The sequence below is a fragment of the Calidris pugnax genome, unplaced genomic scaffold (assembly GCF_001431845.1).
Source record: "Calidris pugnax isolate Ruff unplaced genomic scaffold, ASM143184v1 scaffold44, whole genome shotgun sequence".
NCBI lineage: Eukaryota > Metazoa > Chordata > Aves > Charadriiformes > Scolopacidae > Calidris > Calidris pugnax.
The window spans coordinates 20,445,466-20,462,125 of NW_015094506.1; the positions used below are offsets into that span (position 1 = coordinate 20,445,466).

General features: G+C 40.5%; 1 protein-coding gene across 3 annotated transcripts in view; it reads left to right on the forward strand.

Moving 5' to 3' along the window:
• The window catches only part of PTPRR (protein tyrosine phosphatase, receptor type, R), a 177,573-nt gene that overhangs the window by 136,705 nt on the left and 24,208 nt on the right, over window positions 1-16,660 (forward strand). For all 3 annotated transcript variants that reach the window (XM_014964296.1, XM_014964295.1, XM_014964297.1), the window contains 2 exons: window positions 4,020-4,206; window positions 10,525-10,609. In XM_014964296.1, coding sequence (XP_014819782.1) covers window positions 4,020-4,206; window positions 10,525-10,609 — 272 coding nt within the window. The remainder of the gene's footprint in view (window positions 1-4,019; window positions 4,207-10,524; window positions 10,610-16,660) is intronic.

The window sequence follows — 16,660 nt, forward strand, 5'->3', positions numbered from 1 at the left end:
TATTCTATGATTCTATGACAGTGTTGTCACAAATGTTTACAATTTCTCAGATTACCACATGGTGCTCCTCCCCATCAAGGCACAACTTCGAGGGGGTGCTGGAGGAAGTGTTTCATAACAAAGTCTTCTTTAATTTGGCACAGACTATTAACATGGGGAACATAAAGAATATAAAGTTATTTAGAAGGTAAAAAAGGGTTGTAAATATTCAGAAATAGGGGAAAACCCATCTGTATGGCTCTCTCTAATTTGAAATGGAAACATACCTGTGTGTAGTCAAGAGATAGATATATCTCCAAGAAAAATTAGTTGTCTGACTTGAAGTATCACTGGTCTGATTGTGATATCTTGATTCAAAACCTATTGGAGACAAGAGATAGTTAGCAAAAAAAGGCTTTGGTTAGGTGGTATCTCTTTGTCGCTCCATGGCCAGCTTTGTGCAGTCCCTCCAATAAGGTGGGAAAACGTGGACTCACTGACTAACCTCTTTTCACCCAGGCAGTGAAAAAGAAGTGAATTCTTGATTTCTACTCTTTTCTACATAAAGTAAAGAATTTTACTGCTGGAGCATAGAGAATCCAAGGAGTTCAGAGTAGGACCTGAGACTAAGCATCTTCTACTAGGACGTAAAAGTGTATGATGGGTTCATCTTTCAAGACAAGGCAATATGTCCCATTTTCATTGCTATTCCTCAGCATGGTCTTGAATGCAATAAAGAAGTCTGCGTGATGAATGTTAATATCAGCAGTAGTTAGCATTGGTAGTGTAAACATTATTAAAATCTTTTTATTAACTGAAGCATACTTCTTCAAAAGTGTTCTTTGAGATGCCCATTTTTATGGAAGAATTGTCTTTAGAGCTATTATCTGTTGTGTATCCTCTTATGGACTTTCTAAAAAGACTGCTATCTGTTAGATAGTTAATTTCTGCCCTGCATTCAGTTTTTATTCAATGTGTAGCTTTTGATATATAAAATTTGCAGCTAAAAACTATTTCTTCTTTCCAGAGTAAGTTATTTGATTCTCAACATCAGTATTCATCAATAATCCCCATAAATGGTAAAAGATGTAAACTCAAAGTTATAATTAGATCAGGTATAGTTTTTGTTGTTGTTAAAAAGGAAGTAGCCTTTTTGCCAAGACTGTCAGTTATAACAATGTAAAAGCCAAAGAAAATATTAACATTTTCACTGTACTTTGTTACTGAACAATGCAAATACTTTTCCTCTATATTAGGAAATCTCAGTAGTCTGTCCCAGAAGTGTGTCTGGGTCTAAATTGCTACCCATTTCTCAAACAAAAGTAGCGTAAACTTTTTTGGAGATGTTCATTGCATACCTCTTCTGTGGATTTCTGGATTGCTTTCAAAAGATTGGGTTTGCGATACACACTCTCAGAGCCACCTGTTCGAGGGACTGCCTTTTTCCGCTGAATAAATTGCTAGTTGTGGTCAGAATAGATGCTTTCATAGGAGGATTTTTGTGAGAAAGCATTCTAACAGGATGTTTTCCTTGAGAAGCGGCGCAGAGCTGGGGGACTGGCTTCCCCTGCAGGCGGGGGCAGTCCCCTGGGAGCTAGGATGGGTACCGGAGCCAGGACCCTCCCGCAGGGTCCAGCAGAGAGTAGCCACTGCAGGCAGCTCACAGGATGCCCACCTCCCAGGCTGTCACAGCTCTGGATTTGGGTATGAGCACTGGTACCACTGTCGAGGGCTTTTGTATGATGCAGGGTGTGTAGTGAGCGACAGAGCACTACTGGGAGCCTATGCATATATCACTTACTAGTCATTTCTACTCTGGATGCTACTTCACTTCTTCCTACCTCCCAGGAAAATAAGCAGAATCATACCCCACCTACTCCCCTCTGCTAATAGAAATTGTCCCCATCTATGCCTGGAGGCAGCCAGCTGCCTGTGGCCACCTTGGCTTCATCTTGCCTCTTCTACCTCTGCTTCTGTTGCTGACTCACTGTTACCATCTGTGAGCCCCGGGCAGCCAAGCTCTTGCTATCACCCACCCATCGCCTCAGCTGAAATAATAGGTTTACAGACACTATGGCACAATGTGAGATTCACTGATTCCACCAGGTGGTCTTGTCTCTTGGTCATTGTTGCTTTGTGTTTTGCTAAGCGATGGCTGAGTGACTGGTGTCATTTCTATTCATGCAGACTGACATGATAGAAATGGTTTAATTTAAAATAAAATCACTGAAGGATATGCTGACGTGTATAAGAAAAAGGGAAGTGCATCACAGTTGTGTCAGAAGAAAAAAAAAGTTGTTATGTTCGTATGGTTACAAACAAAGAAGAAAGCAAAGACTACTTATTCTGGCATCAGAAAACAGCACAGCAACACCTGCACTAAGGAGTTACAGTGCCTGAAAAGAGAAGTAATTTGCTCAAATATGTGTACATACAAATACCTACAGGCCACTGGTAAATAGTGAAAGGGCAGTAAAAAGTAAGTGTTAACACAAGCAACTTTTGCTGCAGACTACAGGAAACCATTCCCCCAGTATTAATAGTACTTTCCTCACAGATACTATGTGATGATGACTGTATGATATTTATAACAATATGTGGTATTACTGTTATAGGGACAGGTGTATCCTAACAACATCCCAGTGTCCAGAGCGGTGAGCAGTCACACTCACCCAGCAGGCGTTCTTCTGCCAATAACAAATGCACCCAAACACATAGAATTCTAGCAGGAAAACTGGAGTCACCAGATAGTTGATTAACCAGTAAATGGTTAATCACTGGCATATGTGATTTTAAAAATAGGCAAGGTGTAGAGCTGTATTCTAGTCTGGGGGGACTACTGCTAGGAGAAACTTGAGACAGAAATCTTATGTTGTGGTTGTATATATCTGAGCATGGTAGAGCAACTAAGAGCATAAAGAACAACCCCTGTAAGCATACATTAACAGAGAGACAATAATGTGCAGAGGTAGGAATAAAACTTGCAGTGTCATATCTTGATATATGCAGAGCTGCTTGGTAAATGTTAGAGATGTTTACACTGAGCTGGGCATCTGTAGCCCAGGTACAGATCAGTACTAGAGTACTGATTTCTGATTAGTGAAACACAAAAACTTTGATTAATGCCGACAAATGTGTGTTTAGTCATCACAATTCACAGAGCATGGATTTATTTCGGTCAATATGTCTAAAGTTAAGGGCTGAGTAGATAACATTTATTGATGGGTTGAAACTATGAAAAAAGACAGTTTTCTTAAGTGTTGTTTGGAGAAAGTGACAAAAAGAGTAGCGCTCATATCAAGCACACAGAGGTGTGCTTTATTTGTATTTTCATGACTTAAAACTGTTGTTAAATCCAACTTCGTTTTCCTGTAGAAATGTGAAATGTTGATGAATTTGATTGTCCTTCAAGAGGTGTTTGGCATTTCCAAATAACCCCTCTAAGTCTGTGATCGTTCCTCCTCCTGGGATGCGGCTCATTTATTGTGGTATTTTTGCCTCTCCCTTCTCTCTTCCCAAACATGAGACACTGTCCACAGTCTTGGCAGTTACAATGTTTGCACTGCCTTTCCACTTACCTCTGCTGATTTTATCACTTTTTTCGCCTCCAGTTTGTATATTTAATTTGAGCAGATTCTTAAACATGCAGCTGACATAACTGTAAATTTATTTCCAGGTGGTTACATATATCAGTTAGAAATATATCCCCTTTTTTTTTCTTCTGTGAAACGTTATTCCTTACTAACATATCAGTTTCACGTTTGACACCTATAAAGATTAAGTATCATATAGGGAACAGTTTCTACTTCTAAGAATAATCCAAATAGTGAGATTCAAGAGGTGGGATGATATATAAAATCTTGGTTTTCTGGCCACCCAGTGTTTCCAGTAAAATCAGTCTTTCAGTCTTTGCATACCCAAATCTCCCAACGACTATACAGAAAGTCAGGGTGCATAAATAACTCAGGATCAGCTGCATGTGTGTGGGACTTAGAGTAACACAGATCTGATACAACTGTTTTAATTCTTTTCTAACACAGACGAGGCTCCAATGTTTCACTGACTTTGGATATGAGCAGTTTGGGAAGTGTTGAACCTTTCGTTGCTGTGCCAACCCCACGAGAAAAAGTAGCCATGGAATACCTACAGTCAGCCGGCCGCGTCCTGACACGGCAGCAGCTTCGAGACGCAGTTGCGTGTTCTCATTTGCTTCAAACAGAATTCATGGTGAGTTTAACAACAAGCTCTAGATCAGGTTTTTTGACATAATCGACACAACAGAAACTGGGGGAAAAAATAATTGGGCAACGCATTAATAAAAAATTAAAATAATTTCTGAAGGGCAGATCGGATGTGGTGTTTTATGTTTATGCACTAAAGACAGATACGTAACTCAGTTATATCCATGGATAATGCAGATTCCTCTTGGTTTGAAGTCCCATTCATAGATGGGATAAACGTCATATCAGAGCTACAGTGCAAACAGCCAGGACTGTAACACTGACAGTTTCAAAGAGATCATAAGGGCTATAATGACAGAAAACACAGTAATACTTGGAGATTTTGTTTATTCCCATGCAAACATCAAATATGGTTGCAACTTGAAGATTAAATTTTTAGTCGCTATAAATTACTTTGGAGTAAACAGGGACACTCACAGTCAGTCAGTCCAAAATATCTTTAACAAGCACTCCATACAGCAAGCCTAGTATGCTCAAGACCAAAAAACCTGAAACATCCTATGAGTGTATTTAATATTTAAAAGGGTAAGAATCTAAAATGAAGACAGTGGCCAGGTTGAAACAAATCAGAGCAGAAAAACTCACTCATGGAAAACACATTATTACTTTAAGAAGACCTGAAAAAGACTGGCATTGCAAAACAGCCAGATGAAATAAGCTATTAGAAATAAGCAGACACCCTTTACAAAGGAAACAGAACAGCATAAACTGAAGCCAGTTGAATGCGAAAGCTGAATAAGGCAGGCCAAAAAAGGCTTTAAATTAAAAAAAAAAATAATCATAACTTCATTTTTAAATAGATCCAAAGCACAAAGTTTACCAAAGAGTGCAAGGATCAATAAATGATCAAAAGGGTAGAAAAGGGATTTGGAGAAGTCAAAGCAATAGAAGAGAAGTGATCATACTATTTGCATCTGTGTTGATCACAGAAGAACTTAAAAATTTCCTACTTCTGTGTCAGGAGTAGATTCAAACAGGTGACTGGAGCATCTATCTGATATTGAAGCATTAATGGAATTGATTCTAGAATAAATCAATAAAATGACTAAAAGCTACCCACTGGAATATGCTGCTATTCACCCAGGAATCCTAAAGGAATTTATATATACAATAATTGCCGTATTAACTGGGCAGGTGTAACCTAGCACTTGGGCCCCAGCAGCTGAGGAATCAGAGGGCCAGAGGTAATAGGAGCTCTTCAGAAGGGCTCCAGAAGAGACCCAGAGAACTGCAGGCCTAGAAATCTGATGTCTAAATCAGAGAAATCGGAGAGAATTGTAGTAAAGAAGTCAATAAATATATGAACAAAAGCAATACAATGGGGAATAATCAACACAGTGTAGAACTGGAAGGATTGGTTGCTTCTTAAAATGAAAGGAGGTCACCATAGGAGTCCCAGAGGCATCTATCCTGGAGCTGATAATGACCAAGATGCTCTTAGCTCATCTGGAAATGGGAATAAATAGTAAGGTGGCAAAAATTGATGGTGACACTGAATTACCAAGAGTAGTAAAATTAAAAATAGGCTTCAAAGAAATTACAGAAGAATTTTATGATGATGATGAGGCAGAAGAAATTCAGGGTTAATACATAAAATGTTTTACAATTGGGAGAAAACAGGTTTGGATGCTTTGATGGGTTCTGAAATACAGAGCTAAGAATCTTGAGAAAAGAACCAGAGAATAATATAGAAAACATTTTTATGACATCACAATAATCTATATTGCTTTCACAACTACATGCTGCTCTGATCTTTCCATCTCGGAGCACATACAGAAGTATGGTGAGCATAATCACAGAGTACAGCAGCTTCTGTATCAGGAGATACCAGATGAGACAAGGACTGTTTTGCCTATTCAGGTAGAATAACCATTCGAGTTATTCAGGCGACCAGTGCAACACAAAGTAAAGCTTGTCCTAAGTTCCCTCAGACGCCTTGCTACCAACTGCTATCAGAGGGTACCAGTTACACCATTGGTTCTCTGCCGTTCTGCTGCTTAGGCATGAAAGCTAGAAGAAATACCTTCATCGTGCTTAAACGCCCCATGTTAGGAGTCAGTTTGTACAGACAACGTGGCACCTCCATAGAATCCTATTTACCCAAATCCTCTTGCACAGCATCCTTGCGTGGCTTTGGGGCAACAGAGACTCACATTTCATTTGTTCCTCAAGGTAGCACAACATGACTTTGCCCATTCAGTGTTTTCACAGAATTTTATTGAAAAGATAATGACTTATCTTTAAACCATTTTTTAAAATGGTTTTAAGATGAAGCTGTTTAACAGTATCTGTTTAATATCTTCCTTGCTACACATAATAGCTTTAGTAGGAACTTGAGGCATGCAAAGAACGCAATATATAACCCTCACTCTTTCTGCTCGCTCAGCTTGTTTTAGCTAGCTAAAGAAATAAAATAAGACAGTCTTCTTGAGACTAAAATTATTAGTTCCCATGAAAACCTTCCAAGCGTGCAAAAAGTGGAGAAATGTTCAGTTTTTGATGGAAAACTGAAGCATGAGTGGTTTCGGGTTATTTTTAGTTGTTTAATTAACTCTTTGAGTGTAGAACAGTTGTAGCATTTAAAGGCTAATGTGAGCCAGAATAGCTGTTATTACAAATCTAGTTGCCATTACTGAAACCTGGTGGGATGAAGCTCATGACTGGAGTGTGGATATCAATGGCAACAGGCTGTTCAGAAGGGACAGGCGAGGAAGGAGAGGTGGAGGCATTGCTCTTGACATCAAAAAATGGATAGTGTGTGAAAAGCTGTCTCTGAAGAATAGCCATGAGCAGGTTGAAAGCTTATGGGTAAGAATTAGAGATGGAGGCAACAAAAAGAGCCTTTGGTTGGTGTCTACTACAGGCCACCCCATGAAGGTGAGCCTATAGACAAAGCCTTCTTACTCCAGCTACATGAGGCATCATGCTCCCAGCCTCTCATCCTGCCTGGGGACTTCAACCACCCCAGCATCTGCTGGAAAAGTGGCATGGCAAGCTGTAGGCCATCCAGGAGACTCCTGGAGTGCACTGAGAATAACAGCTGAAGTCAGGTCACAGACAGCCCTATCAGAAGGGATGTGATACTGGAGCTGATGGTCACCAACACAAGTGAGCTAATCAGTGATGTCAAGATTGGAGGCTGCCTGGGCTGTAGTGATCACACACTGGTGGAGTTCCCAGTCCTGAGGGATGTGGGTCAGGTGAAGAGTAAAGTCAGAGTAAAGAATAAAGAGTAAAGCGAACTTCCAGCTCTTCAAGGAATTGTTCAATAGGACCCCCCGGGAAATTGCCCTCAGGGACAAAGAAGCAGAACAGAGCTGGCTTTGTAAAGGATGCTTTCCGTAGAATTCAAGAGGTAGATGTCCCATCCCTAAAAACATTCAAGGGTCATGTTGGACAGGTCTCTGAGCAACCTGATCTAGTTGAAGATGTCCCTGCTTATTGCAGGGGGGTTGGACTAGATGACGTTTAAAGGTCACTTGGAACCCAAACGATTCTATGATTCTATGATTCTAATATTATTAGAAGAATATTGCTCAGAGAGGTGAAGTAGCCCATGAACAAAAGCATATTTAGCTATGCATCTATAATTGTATGCATGCAACTGAGCACATGAATGTGTGCATCTTATACATTATCTGTAATTATTTAATTATATAATATCACAGAATATTCATGGTTGGAAGGGACCTTAGAGATCATCGAGTCCAACCACAAAAAAAACAAACCCCCCCCAAAAAAAAAACCCAAACAAAAAAACCAAAATGGAATAATGACTTGCTTTTCACAGCCAGTTTCAGAATAAGTGAGTTGTCTGTGGCTGTGATCCATGGTGCATTGTCAGATTTCTGTCTGTGCCCTTGGTCCCACAAGTACTTACTACTGTGAGGAGCCCACTGACTAGAAAATGTTTACAGGATGTAAGTTATTAATATTATTAATTGGCCTTTTTGGCTCAGAGAAATGCATTTCTGTTTTCAGCTCGGTGGCATTTCTGCATCTGTCAGTAGCTCACCAACTGATGAACCATTTTAACATTTCAGCAGACACCAAGAGGGAGACAGACAGGCAGCTAGAAGAGCTGCTCTGACCACCATCTCTTACTGTGCAGGCAGAGGACTCTCCCTCACACATCTTTTTCCAGTCTCTGCAGATGACAGAAGCAGATCATATTAAACACAGGCTTAATGTATTGCTCTCTCTCAGTTCATATACAGTTCAGCAGGGAAACCTTTCAGAAGCCATGCAGTCATCGTGTTTACACTAAGCTAGAGTTGAACCAGGGAAGCTCTAGGTCAGCCACTAGCTTAAGCTAGTGCCAGAGCCAGTTAGGACAATTCAGAGCCCGAGGGCCAAAGGGAAGAGTCTCACAGAGATAATCACTGGGAAGGGGTGAAGGTCAGAGGTGGGAATGAGGGGGGTGTGGAAGCTCATTTTGTAGTTCCACGGAGGAGGAAGGTGCATCAGAAGCAGGACAGAGGTGAGATGGTTTGACATGAAGGAATGGAGATGAGGTTTATGCAGGAATGGATTCTTACAAGTGAGAAGATCCTGTGCTTAGTGCAGGGATGTGGACAGCAGAACCAGGAGCTGAAAAAGGGTTGGGTGAAACACCTGCAAGGAAGGTGTATCTTAGCAGCAGAACTTTGGCTGGCCTGAAATGAGAGGCAGGAAGTCATTCCTTTGAGGCATTGGCTGAAGAGCAAGGAAGAGATCGAGGAAGAAACTGAGTGAGGAATAGAGGAAGAATAAAGAAAGCCCACTAAACACATGGGCATAAGGTAGAAAAATAAAAACCAATGCAGACGTTGCAGCCTTATGTAGTAAGATATTCAGAAACCGAGTTGAGAAGCAGAAAAGAATTAAAGCAATTTATTATGACCAATCTAAATTTTACTTAACTTTGCCTTCTCTTCAACCAGAAAAGTAAGAGGGTAGATTCCCTGCTTGGTGTAAAGATCTGTTGTTGGGTGCATCCTTGGCACACTGTTAGGAGCCTTCTCCCTGTTCCTCTAAAAAATATCCTGCAGAAGCCAGTCACGCTAGGCAGAACCAGAGCTCGGGTCTGAAGGACAGTGGCCATGCATCTCATCTGTGCCTGCAGCCTGTGGAGGTAGAAACCGGCTGATTTTGGAGGAAAATCCTTCAGTAAATTTTTCAGTGGTGCAAGTCAAAGGACATTTGCACTGCATAGGGTAGGATCATACCTTTTGTGCATCCTCATGTTCCTATGTGTCTGTAAGAGGCAATTATTTAATAATAAGCTGCTGTCTCTTTGGACAAATACACCAGGCTAGCAATGAAGTGTTCAAGTCTCTAGTAATGACTGTTCTTTTAAGTAGAAGTATTAATTTACTGAAGATCAAATTCCAGCTTACCCTAAGATAATTTAAATAATTGAGGCCAAAACAATTCTGTAAAAATGAAGTTTTGAGTCAACTGAAGCATTTTTAATGTGATTTTGTCAGATTGTTTTGGTTGGTAAAACATCCCGCACAATCAGGAAAAAAAAGCTCTACTTGTTTCATCTTGCCTTTTTCAAAGGGTTGTTTTATTCAACTGTGAGAACACTAACAATGTTTCAGGACCTCAAAATCAGAACCATTCTCCCCCCCGCCTTAGACCAATTGAAACATTTTGTTCAATGAAAAACTGGAGGATTTTTAATTTTCATGCCGACAAACAATTTTTGGAACTTCAAGCAAACTGTCATATTAGTTACTTGCACAGCTGCATATTTAAAGAAGACATCATGGATCAGTCACTAAAAGATCAAAATGAGAATCAAGAGAAATATTACTTCAGATTTTTATTACACTTGAGTCACTGAATGTGAAAGGCTAAGGCACTTCATTCTAGTAGTTTCTGTAAAAAGCAAGTGAGGTCTTTGACATTGTTAAGGGCTTCGCACAAAATTTAAAAAATGTTTGCCATATACTAATATTTAATTATTTTGAAAGTTCCTCCCCCAATAATGTAAAATGTTCCGTTTTTTCTGCTACAGTACTGCACTTTTCAACTCTACTTTTCTAGAACTATTGTGAATTTTAACCTCTCTCCTAATTCTGTAAAAATTTTGCTTTTACTAATTCATCAGAAGTGTTCCTTAGAAGTCACCACTTCAATATGCAACTCCCTGTGTTTATTAAAGGAAGGGTGTTGACAGGCTTGAGGTGGGAACCACTTTTTTTCTTAATAACTTTGATGTCAAAAGACAGTTGTGTAACAGCAGATGGCCTTCTGGTGATAATTTCCTGCATGGCTCCTTTGGAAACACCAATCTGATTTAATTTATTTTTTATAGGAAATACCAATGAATTTTGTGGATCCCAAAGAAATTGACATCCCGAGTCACGGAACTAAAAACCGCTATAAAACAATTTTGCCAAGTAAGTGAGTTAGCCCGGGGTTTCCTACTGTGACGTTTAGTCCTGCTTTGAGAACGTATTGCTGTGAAAATCTAGCTGTCTTTTTCTTTGATTGTTGTGTACCTGTTCACAAGTGTATTTATAGGCCATGTAAAAACACAACAGAAGCCCAGTGCTGTAGGACTGGCAAATGCAGAACTCTTACTGTATGCCTTAGTAGGTACACACTTTGACAGCATCCCAACCATGTACTGAAAGGCAACCTGGATGCATGCTGGTTTTCTCTGAAGGACAGGTCAGGAAGATGGGTAGAGAGAGATCTGCCATGCCTCATAGTAGCTCCCCCAGTCTGGAGGATGAGAGCACCAAGACTGTTCTCTACCACAGTCCACACCTTCTTGCAGTCACTGAATTCTCTCTGATTGGGTAAAGCTACTTGGGATTGTGTCCAACATTAAATGGCTCAGACTAAAAAAGGCAAGTTCATCCTATCTTTTCTTGTAGTGGATTTCTATCTTCATAAGTCCTCTGGAGTAGTGTTTTAATTCTCCATGCACTAACCGGCTTTGTGGAAATCTGTTTACATTAGTAAGAAAGCCACCCTAACACAGTGCTGCAACATCGTTGCTGTAAACTTGTTATTGCTTTGCTATACTGCTTCTGTATTTTTGTTGGCCCAAATTTCTTATTTCTGACTAAGTAACAATCGCTTCGTTATAATTAGGGGTGACTGAAAACTTTTCAGTGGAATAGTTTTCCTTCAAAATACACATTTCTCTGAAAAGCAACTATTTCCATAACATTTGTTGGTGGATAATGAGATATGACATTCCATTTCTCTTTTATTAATCATTTTATTTTGGGTTCAGTTTCAAAATAGGTTGCAGAAGTTTTAGCATTGCACTAAATATAGACATGAATAGTTGAGGTTTTATAAATTTTGACATCACCAAAGTGAAAAAGTTCAATGATTCAAAATGTTGGAGAACACTCCCACAGAAAAATGTAAACATATCCCTTTGTTTAGGTTTGGAATGAAGATTACTTTTAAAATGACAGTATATCCTATCAACTAGAAATTTGTTCTCTAGTCATCTCTATAATGTCCTTGTAGGCCTGTGTTATATGTTAGTCATGCAAATTCACACACTTTAAATGACAAGATTTCTCTCGGCAAGCCTGAACGCGTTGTAATTTGTTCACATCATACAAAGGCCTTGCAGTTAAATTAATGAAAACTGATGGTCTTCAGCTGCTAGATTAGTCTCAGAAATGTGATACGTAGCTGGGAAGGAAACTCTTGCAGAGTTCTCGCTTCCCTTCAGCCCCCAGTAATATTCCCATTGACTTCAAGGTTAGTTCATCTACTGCAACCAATAGCTGTGTGCAGCTGACCTCAATGGAGGAATGTTGAAGGGAATTAAAGAAAATAAGTAACTGAATGCAAGTTATATACCAAGTAATCAGAAAATTCAGCGTCCCTTGGAGTCTGGCCCAGTGTCAACAGGATGTACATGGCGGGTGAAATCCTGACCTTTTTGACGACAGCAGGACTTTTGCCATCAGCTGCAGTGGAGCCAGGATATCACGAAGCCTCCCTCCGCCTGACGGGCAGATTTTTGGAAGGAGTTCTCCCTTCCCGTAGCATCTCGCGTCCGAGCAGCCACCATCAGGTTCGCCTTCAGCAATACCTTGCAAACGCGCTGAGTCCTGTTTCACTGCAGCATGTGTTTTGAATCGGGACACGACAGCTGGGCCATGGTTGATGCTGATGAGCTTTGAGAACCAGCATGCCTTTGTGTTTTCACCTCCAGTTAGCCGGGATGTGCCGCTAACTCCGAGGCACATTTTCAGTCCGAGCACGCTGCCGCTGTGCACCACAGCTACTCACTGACAGGCACTTTGTAACCATCTTTGACAGAAACCAAAAGGCCTGTTGTGTGTTAGCACCAGGCTGTTTCAAAGAAGATATTTTGAGGATGGAGGCACATGCTCATAATAAATACTCGCACACCCCACACCCAGTCCGAGAGGGTTTGGAAACGATTTGAGTGATTAAATAGAATAGCCTTCCTGGTTTCCTGCTGAGATGATATCAACCTGCTGCTTCGTACGCCCGCATCAGCTTTTCCATTCCCAGTAATGGGTGCGTCTCCTGAATCGGGGCACCTGTGATGACAAGTGATATTTGAGCTGATGGATTATCTCCTAAAAATGCCCAGTCCAGCCAGCTCCACCCTATGCGCTGTGGAGGATGTTCTCATTTTCTAAGAGATAATTCTGTGACAGGGTGCATGAGGGCAGGCTCATGTTAAGAGAAACTACCCAGGCAGACACACTCTTGTGAAATAAAATGAACGCCTAATAAAAATTATTCTATATGGAAAACTACAAAGTACAGGAAATGTTACATTTCTAGTTGCAGTATAACATAGCCAATGCTCTTACGCAAACACTGGGATGCCTCTTTAAGTTTTTGAACTGTTATTTCCTTTATAGTAACACGTTAATGCAACTAATGAGGGGACAGTGTGGGTTGAGAGACAAGTGGCTAAACAGTTCCTTAGAATCACTGTTTTTCCACCCTTGCTCCAGACTGTGACCCCAGCCATGGGTCCTGTTAAACCCTGCTCTGTATCTTCAGCTGCATTCCCTCTGCCATCCACCTACAGCATTTCTTGCTCCCTCTGAGCAAGTTCCCAGTCCTGCACACAGATCTCTCAGTCTCTCACCACAGCCTTGTGGCAGAACAGGCAGAACACCTGTCTCTCCCTCCTCATCCTCTTACTCCACATCTTCACCTTTGCCTGCTTGTCTCTGGCAGCCCCCATGTCTCCACTCCATGTTCCCGCAGCAGGACCTCCACTTCAAAGCCCTTTATCTTTTCCCCTTCCTGTCTCACTTTTCCACCTCAAACCAGAAGCAGAATTCCCGCAGTGCTTCAGAGCACGTGTGGGCTCTTGCTTACAAAGGAGCAAGTAGCTTAATGCTATTCTGTGGGTATCTTGATGTGTGCAACACATCCAAGGTACCTGGATGTCATTCCTTACCCCTTTCTGAAGAGTACCCTCAGGGCAAAAGTCTGCATGAAAGCAGTCACTGCAGAACAGCAGATTCACAGTAACATGAAGGTAGAAAGCACTTGGCAGGTGAGACTACAAGCTATTGCTTGGAGTGCTTGCGCTAAAACTGGCTCTGGCACTCCAGCTAAAGGGGAAAGTTAAATCTAAATCATATGAACAAAACACCTCATTATGCAAGCTTAGAGACAAATGCAGGAGAACCCTTCTCTTGATGTTTAGAATTTTCAAGCTCCCTTGCACTATAGTCCTGACTATGAGCAGTCGTATTTGCTCCAGTCCTGCTCCCTAGTGAAGGCAATAGGACCACCAGCAGGCTTTTACAAAGAGAAAAATCGTATTTACAAAGCAGAAGGAGAAAAACTGTTTAATCTTAGTGGAATTCAACATGGGTTCATCACATCTTTTTTGTATATCCATGTGAGTCGGCAATATGTGCCCTTGTAGTCACCACTATGATAACATCTATAATATTTGTGAATAGCCAGTATTATAATAACTGATCTATGTTAAACTGCATAATTAAAATGTAAATGGATATTAGGCAGATCTTATTTTTAGTAGATAAGAAAGATACTCTTTGCGTGAATAAAAATTTATTTTGTAATGCTCAAGCATGTTTTAAAATGCAGAAGCACTCACCATGATAAATCTGTTAAGTTTTCCATTGAGAAATCCTGGATTACATTGGAAGTGCCAGGAATGACTCAGATGAGATTATAACATGATGCGTAGTTTACAGGTGTTTTATACGTGAGGTGTTTTGAGGCAGTTGTATTATTTGCAAGTCTAATAGCCTATTCCCCACCTGGCAGAGACTGGGAACAGTCTGGTATGATTCTTCCACGTTCTGTGTTACAGTGTTTACCAAGTAATATCAATATTCGTAATTCATTTAGAAACTGCAAGCAAACCAGGAAAAATAGAAGTGGATGAATTTCAAAAGGTTTCAATATCTGAAAGATTTATGATCTTTTGGGCTGCAAGTGTGGGAGCAGTCTGCCTCACAAAATTTTCATCTTCCTTTCCTGCTCACAAAACAGAAATACCATAAGCCCTTCTCACAGTATTTCAGTCCAACTGTTGGTAAGGCAACTAGGACTGGACTAGAAGTACCAAATTACTTATCTTGGAAATGCTGCAAATGTGAAGATACCCATGCCCTAAAGAGTTCAGGACATAATAGCAGTCGAAATAGAAGAAGAAAAAATGACCACAGCTCATCATACCCTCCATACAACAAATGCAGCTTTTGCAATGGGACAAAGCCCTAGGTCTTCATGACGAAGTGGTGTTTATGGTGTGGATGAACCTCCAGTATCAATGGCAGTGGGGGAAGCTGCCCAGCAGTGCCACCATACAGCCCAGCTTCTTCCCTACACCGGGCAGTCTCGTGGTGGGGAGCTACAGCCCCTTAACACCCTTCTATTCATCCAGCCTGGTAAAATCAGGCCAATATTAATTTGTTAAAGATGGAGTTAGAGGAAGCTTCTTCTACCCAAATGGGAGCACTGTTCCAGACTTCTTAGATACGTGGAAGAAAGCAGCAGTAATTTTGCCTCAGTCAAAATTGTAGGAGACATTTTTTATTAGTAATTATAAGTGCTTAACGGCTCTGCTGCGTTTCAAGATGTTTTACAAGCATTGATGAATACAGCCTTGCAGCCACCATCTGTGTCTTCCTGCTATAGCTTCAGACTCTCAAACTTTGCCATCCTTGAGGAAAAGATTATTACCTCCAAGGTATTTGTCATTCAGGAGGAAGCTAATTACTTCCATTTGTGTCTGATGATTGCTTAGTGGCTCTGGATCTTTAGCGGCACTCAGGTTTCCCTCCTTTCAGAGCTGAGTTTACAGCGCTTGCCTATTTCATAACTGATCAGGACTGTTAATTTATAAAAGATTCCCATTCGGAAGCAGTGTTTGTTTCGTTGATTGGAGTTGGAAGAAGGTCTCAAGAAACTGCAGAACTGATTTAGCTGCTCTTTAGTAACAGAGGGATTTATCTCAAGACATGGTAATTAAACTGGATGTTGAGTCTGCTTGGAAGAGGTTTTTTAAGGTAGGGGTCAAGCTACACCAGAATCAGAGGCATTGTGTGAGGGAGAGGAAGCGGGTGTTTTTTCAAGGCCACGTAGCCTGAGGCATTTGTGGAAATGGCTAATAATCACTCTGTGCTGAAAAGGAATGAGAGGTTTCCTGTTCTCATATTGTTAAGAGGAAAAAAAAGCTCTAAGTGAAAAAGTTGGGAAAGCTAGTACAAAGAGATTTTAACACAAGCTAACTAGAGTTCATGTTGTGCTATTAACACAGAGGACAAGACTTCCATGCCCAGACTTTGAACTAGAAGTCATGCATTCATTTGCACATTTTAAGGAACACACTTTCAAAACACCAGGCTGGGTCCTGCAAAGGCTCCACTCCTGTCCAAGATGCTCCTGTGACCTCCAGTGGGAAAAGGACATAAAGTATGTTTGGGATCATCCCTCCTCTTCCTTTGATTTGCAAAGGTTTTATCTTGTTCTTAGGAACAGGATGAAAAGTCACAAAAGAAATCCAAAAGCAACTCTGAAAATACCAGTTTTTGCTACAGCAGAAGTACATCAATTATATATTTTTTGTGTAAACAGCAGGACCACATAATAAATAACGTTTTTTTACCACTCTCCATTTCAGCATCCGTATATGTACCTTTAAACACATTGCTTAGATTGCACTCAGCAAAGCAGAGACTATTTTGAAACCTATAGGTGTCTGTATACTTGCAAAAAGCTGCTGCTTCTAATTAATTATTTAAGCAAATTACCAGAAGAAAATATTATTTTTATAGGTATAGAAATATTTCCATATCATTTTGGTTAAAGTAGAATATTTTTTCAGAAAAGGTGTGAAGAAAGTCAAGTGTGCCTCTGGACAGCCGCAACATAGGCACCTCACTCCTACTCTCCTTACCCCTTTCTGTTACACTGTGTAATTGAGAATTTATTTGGCT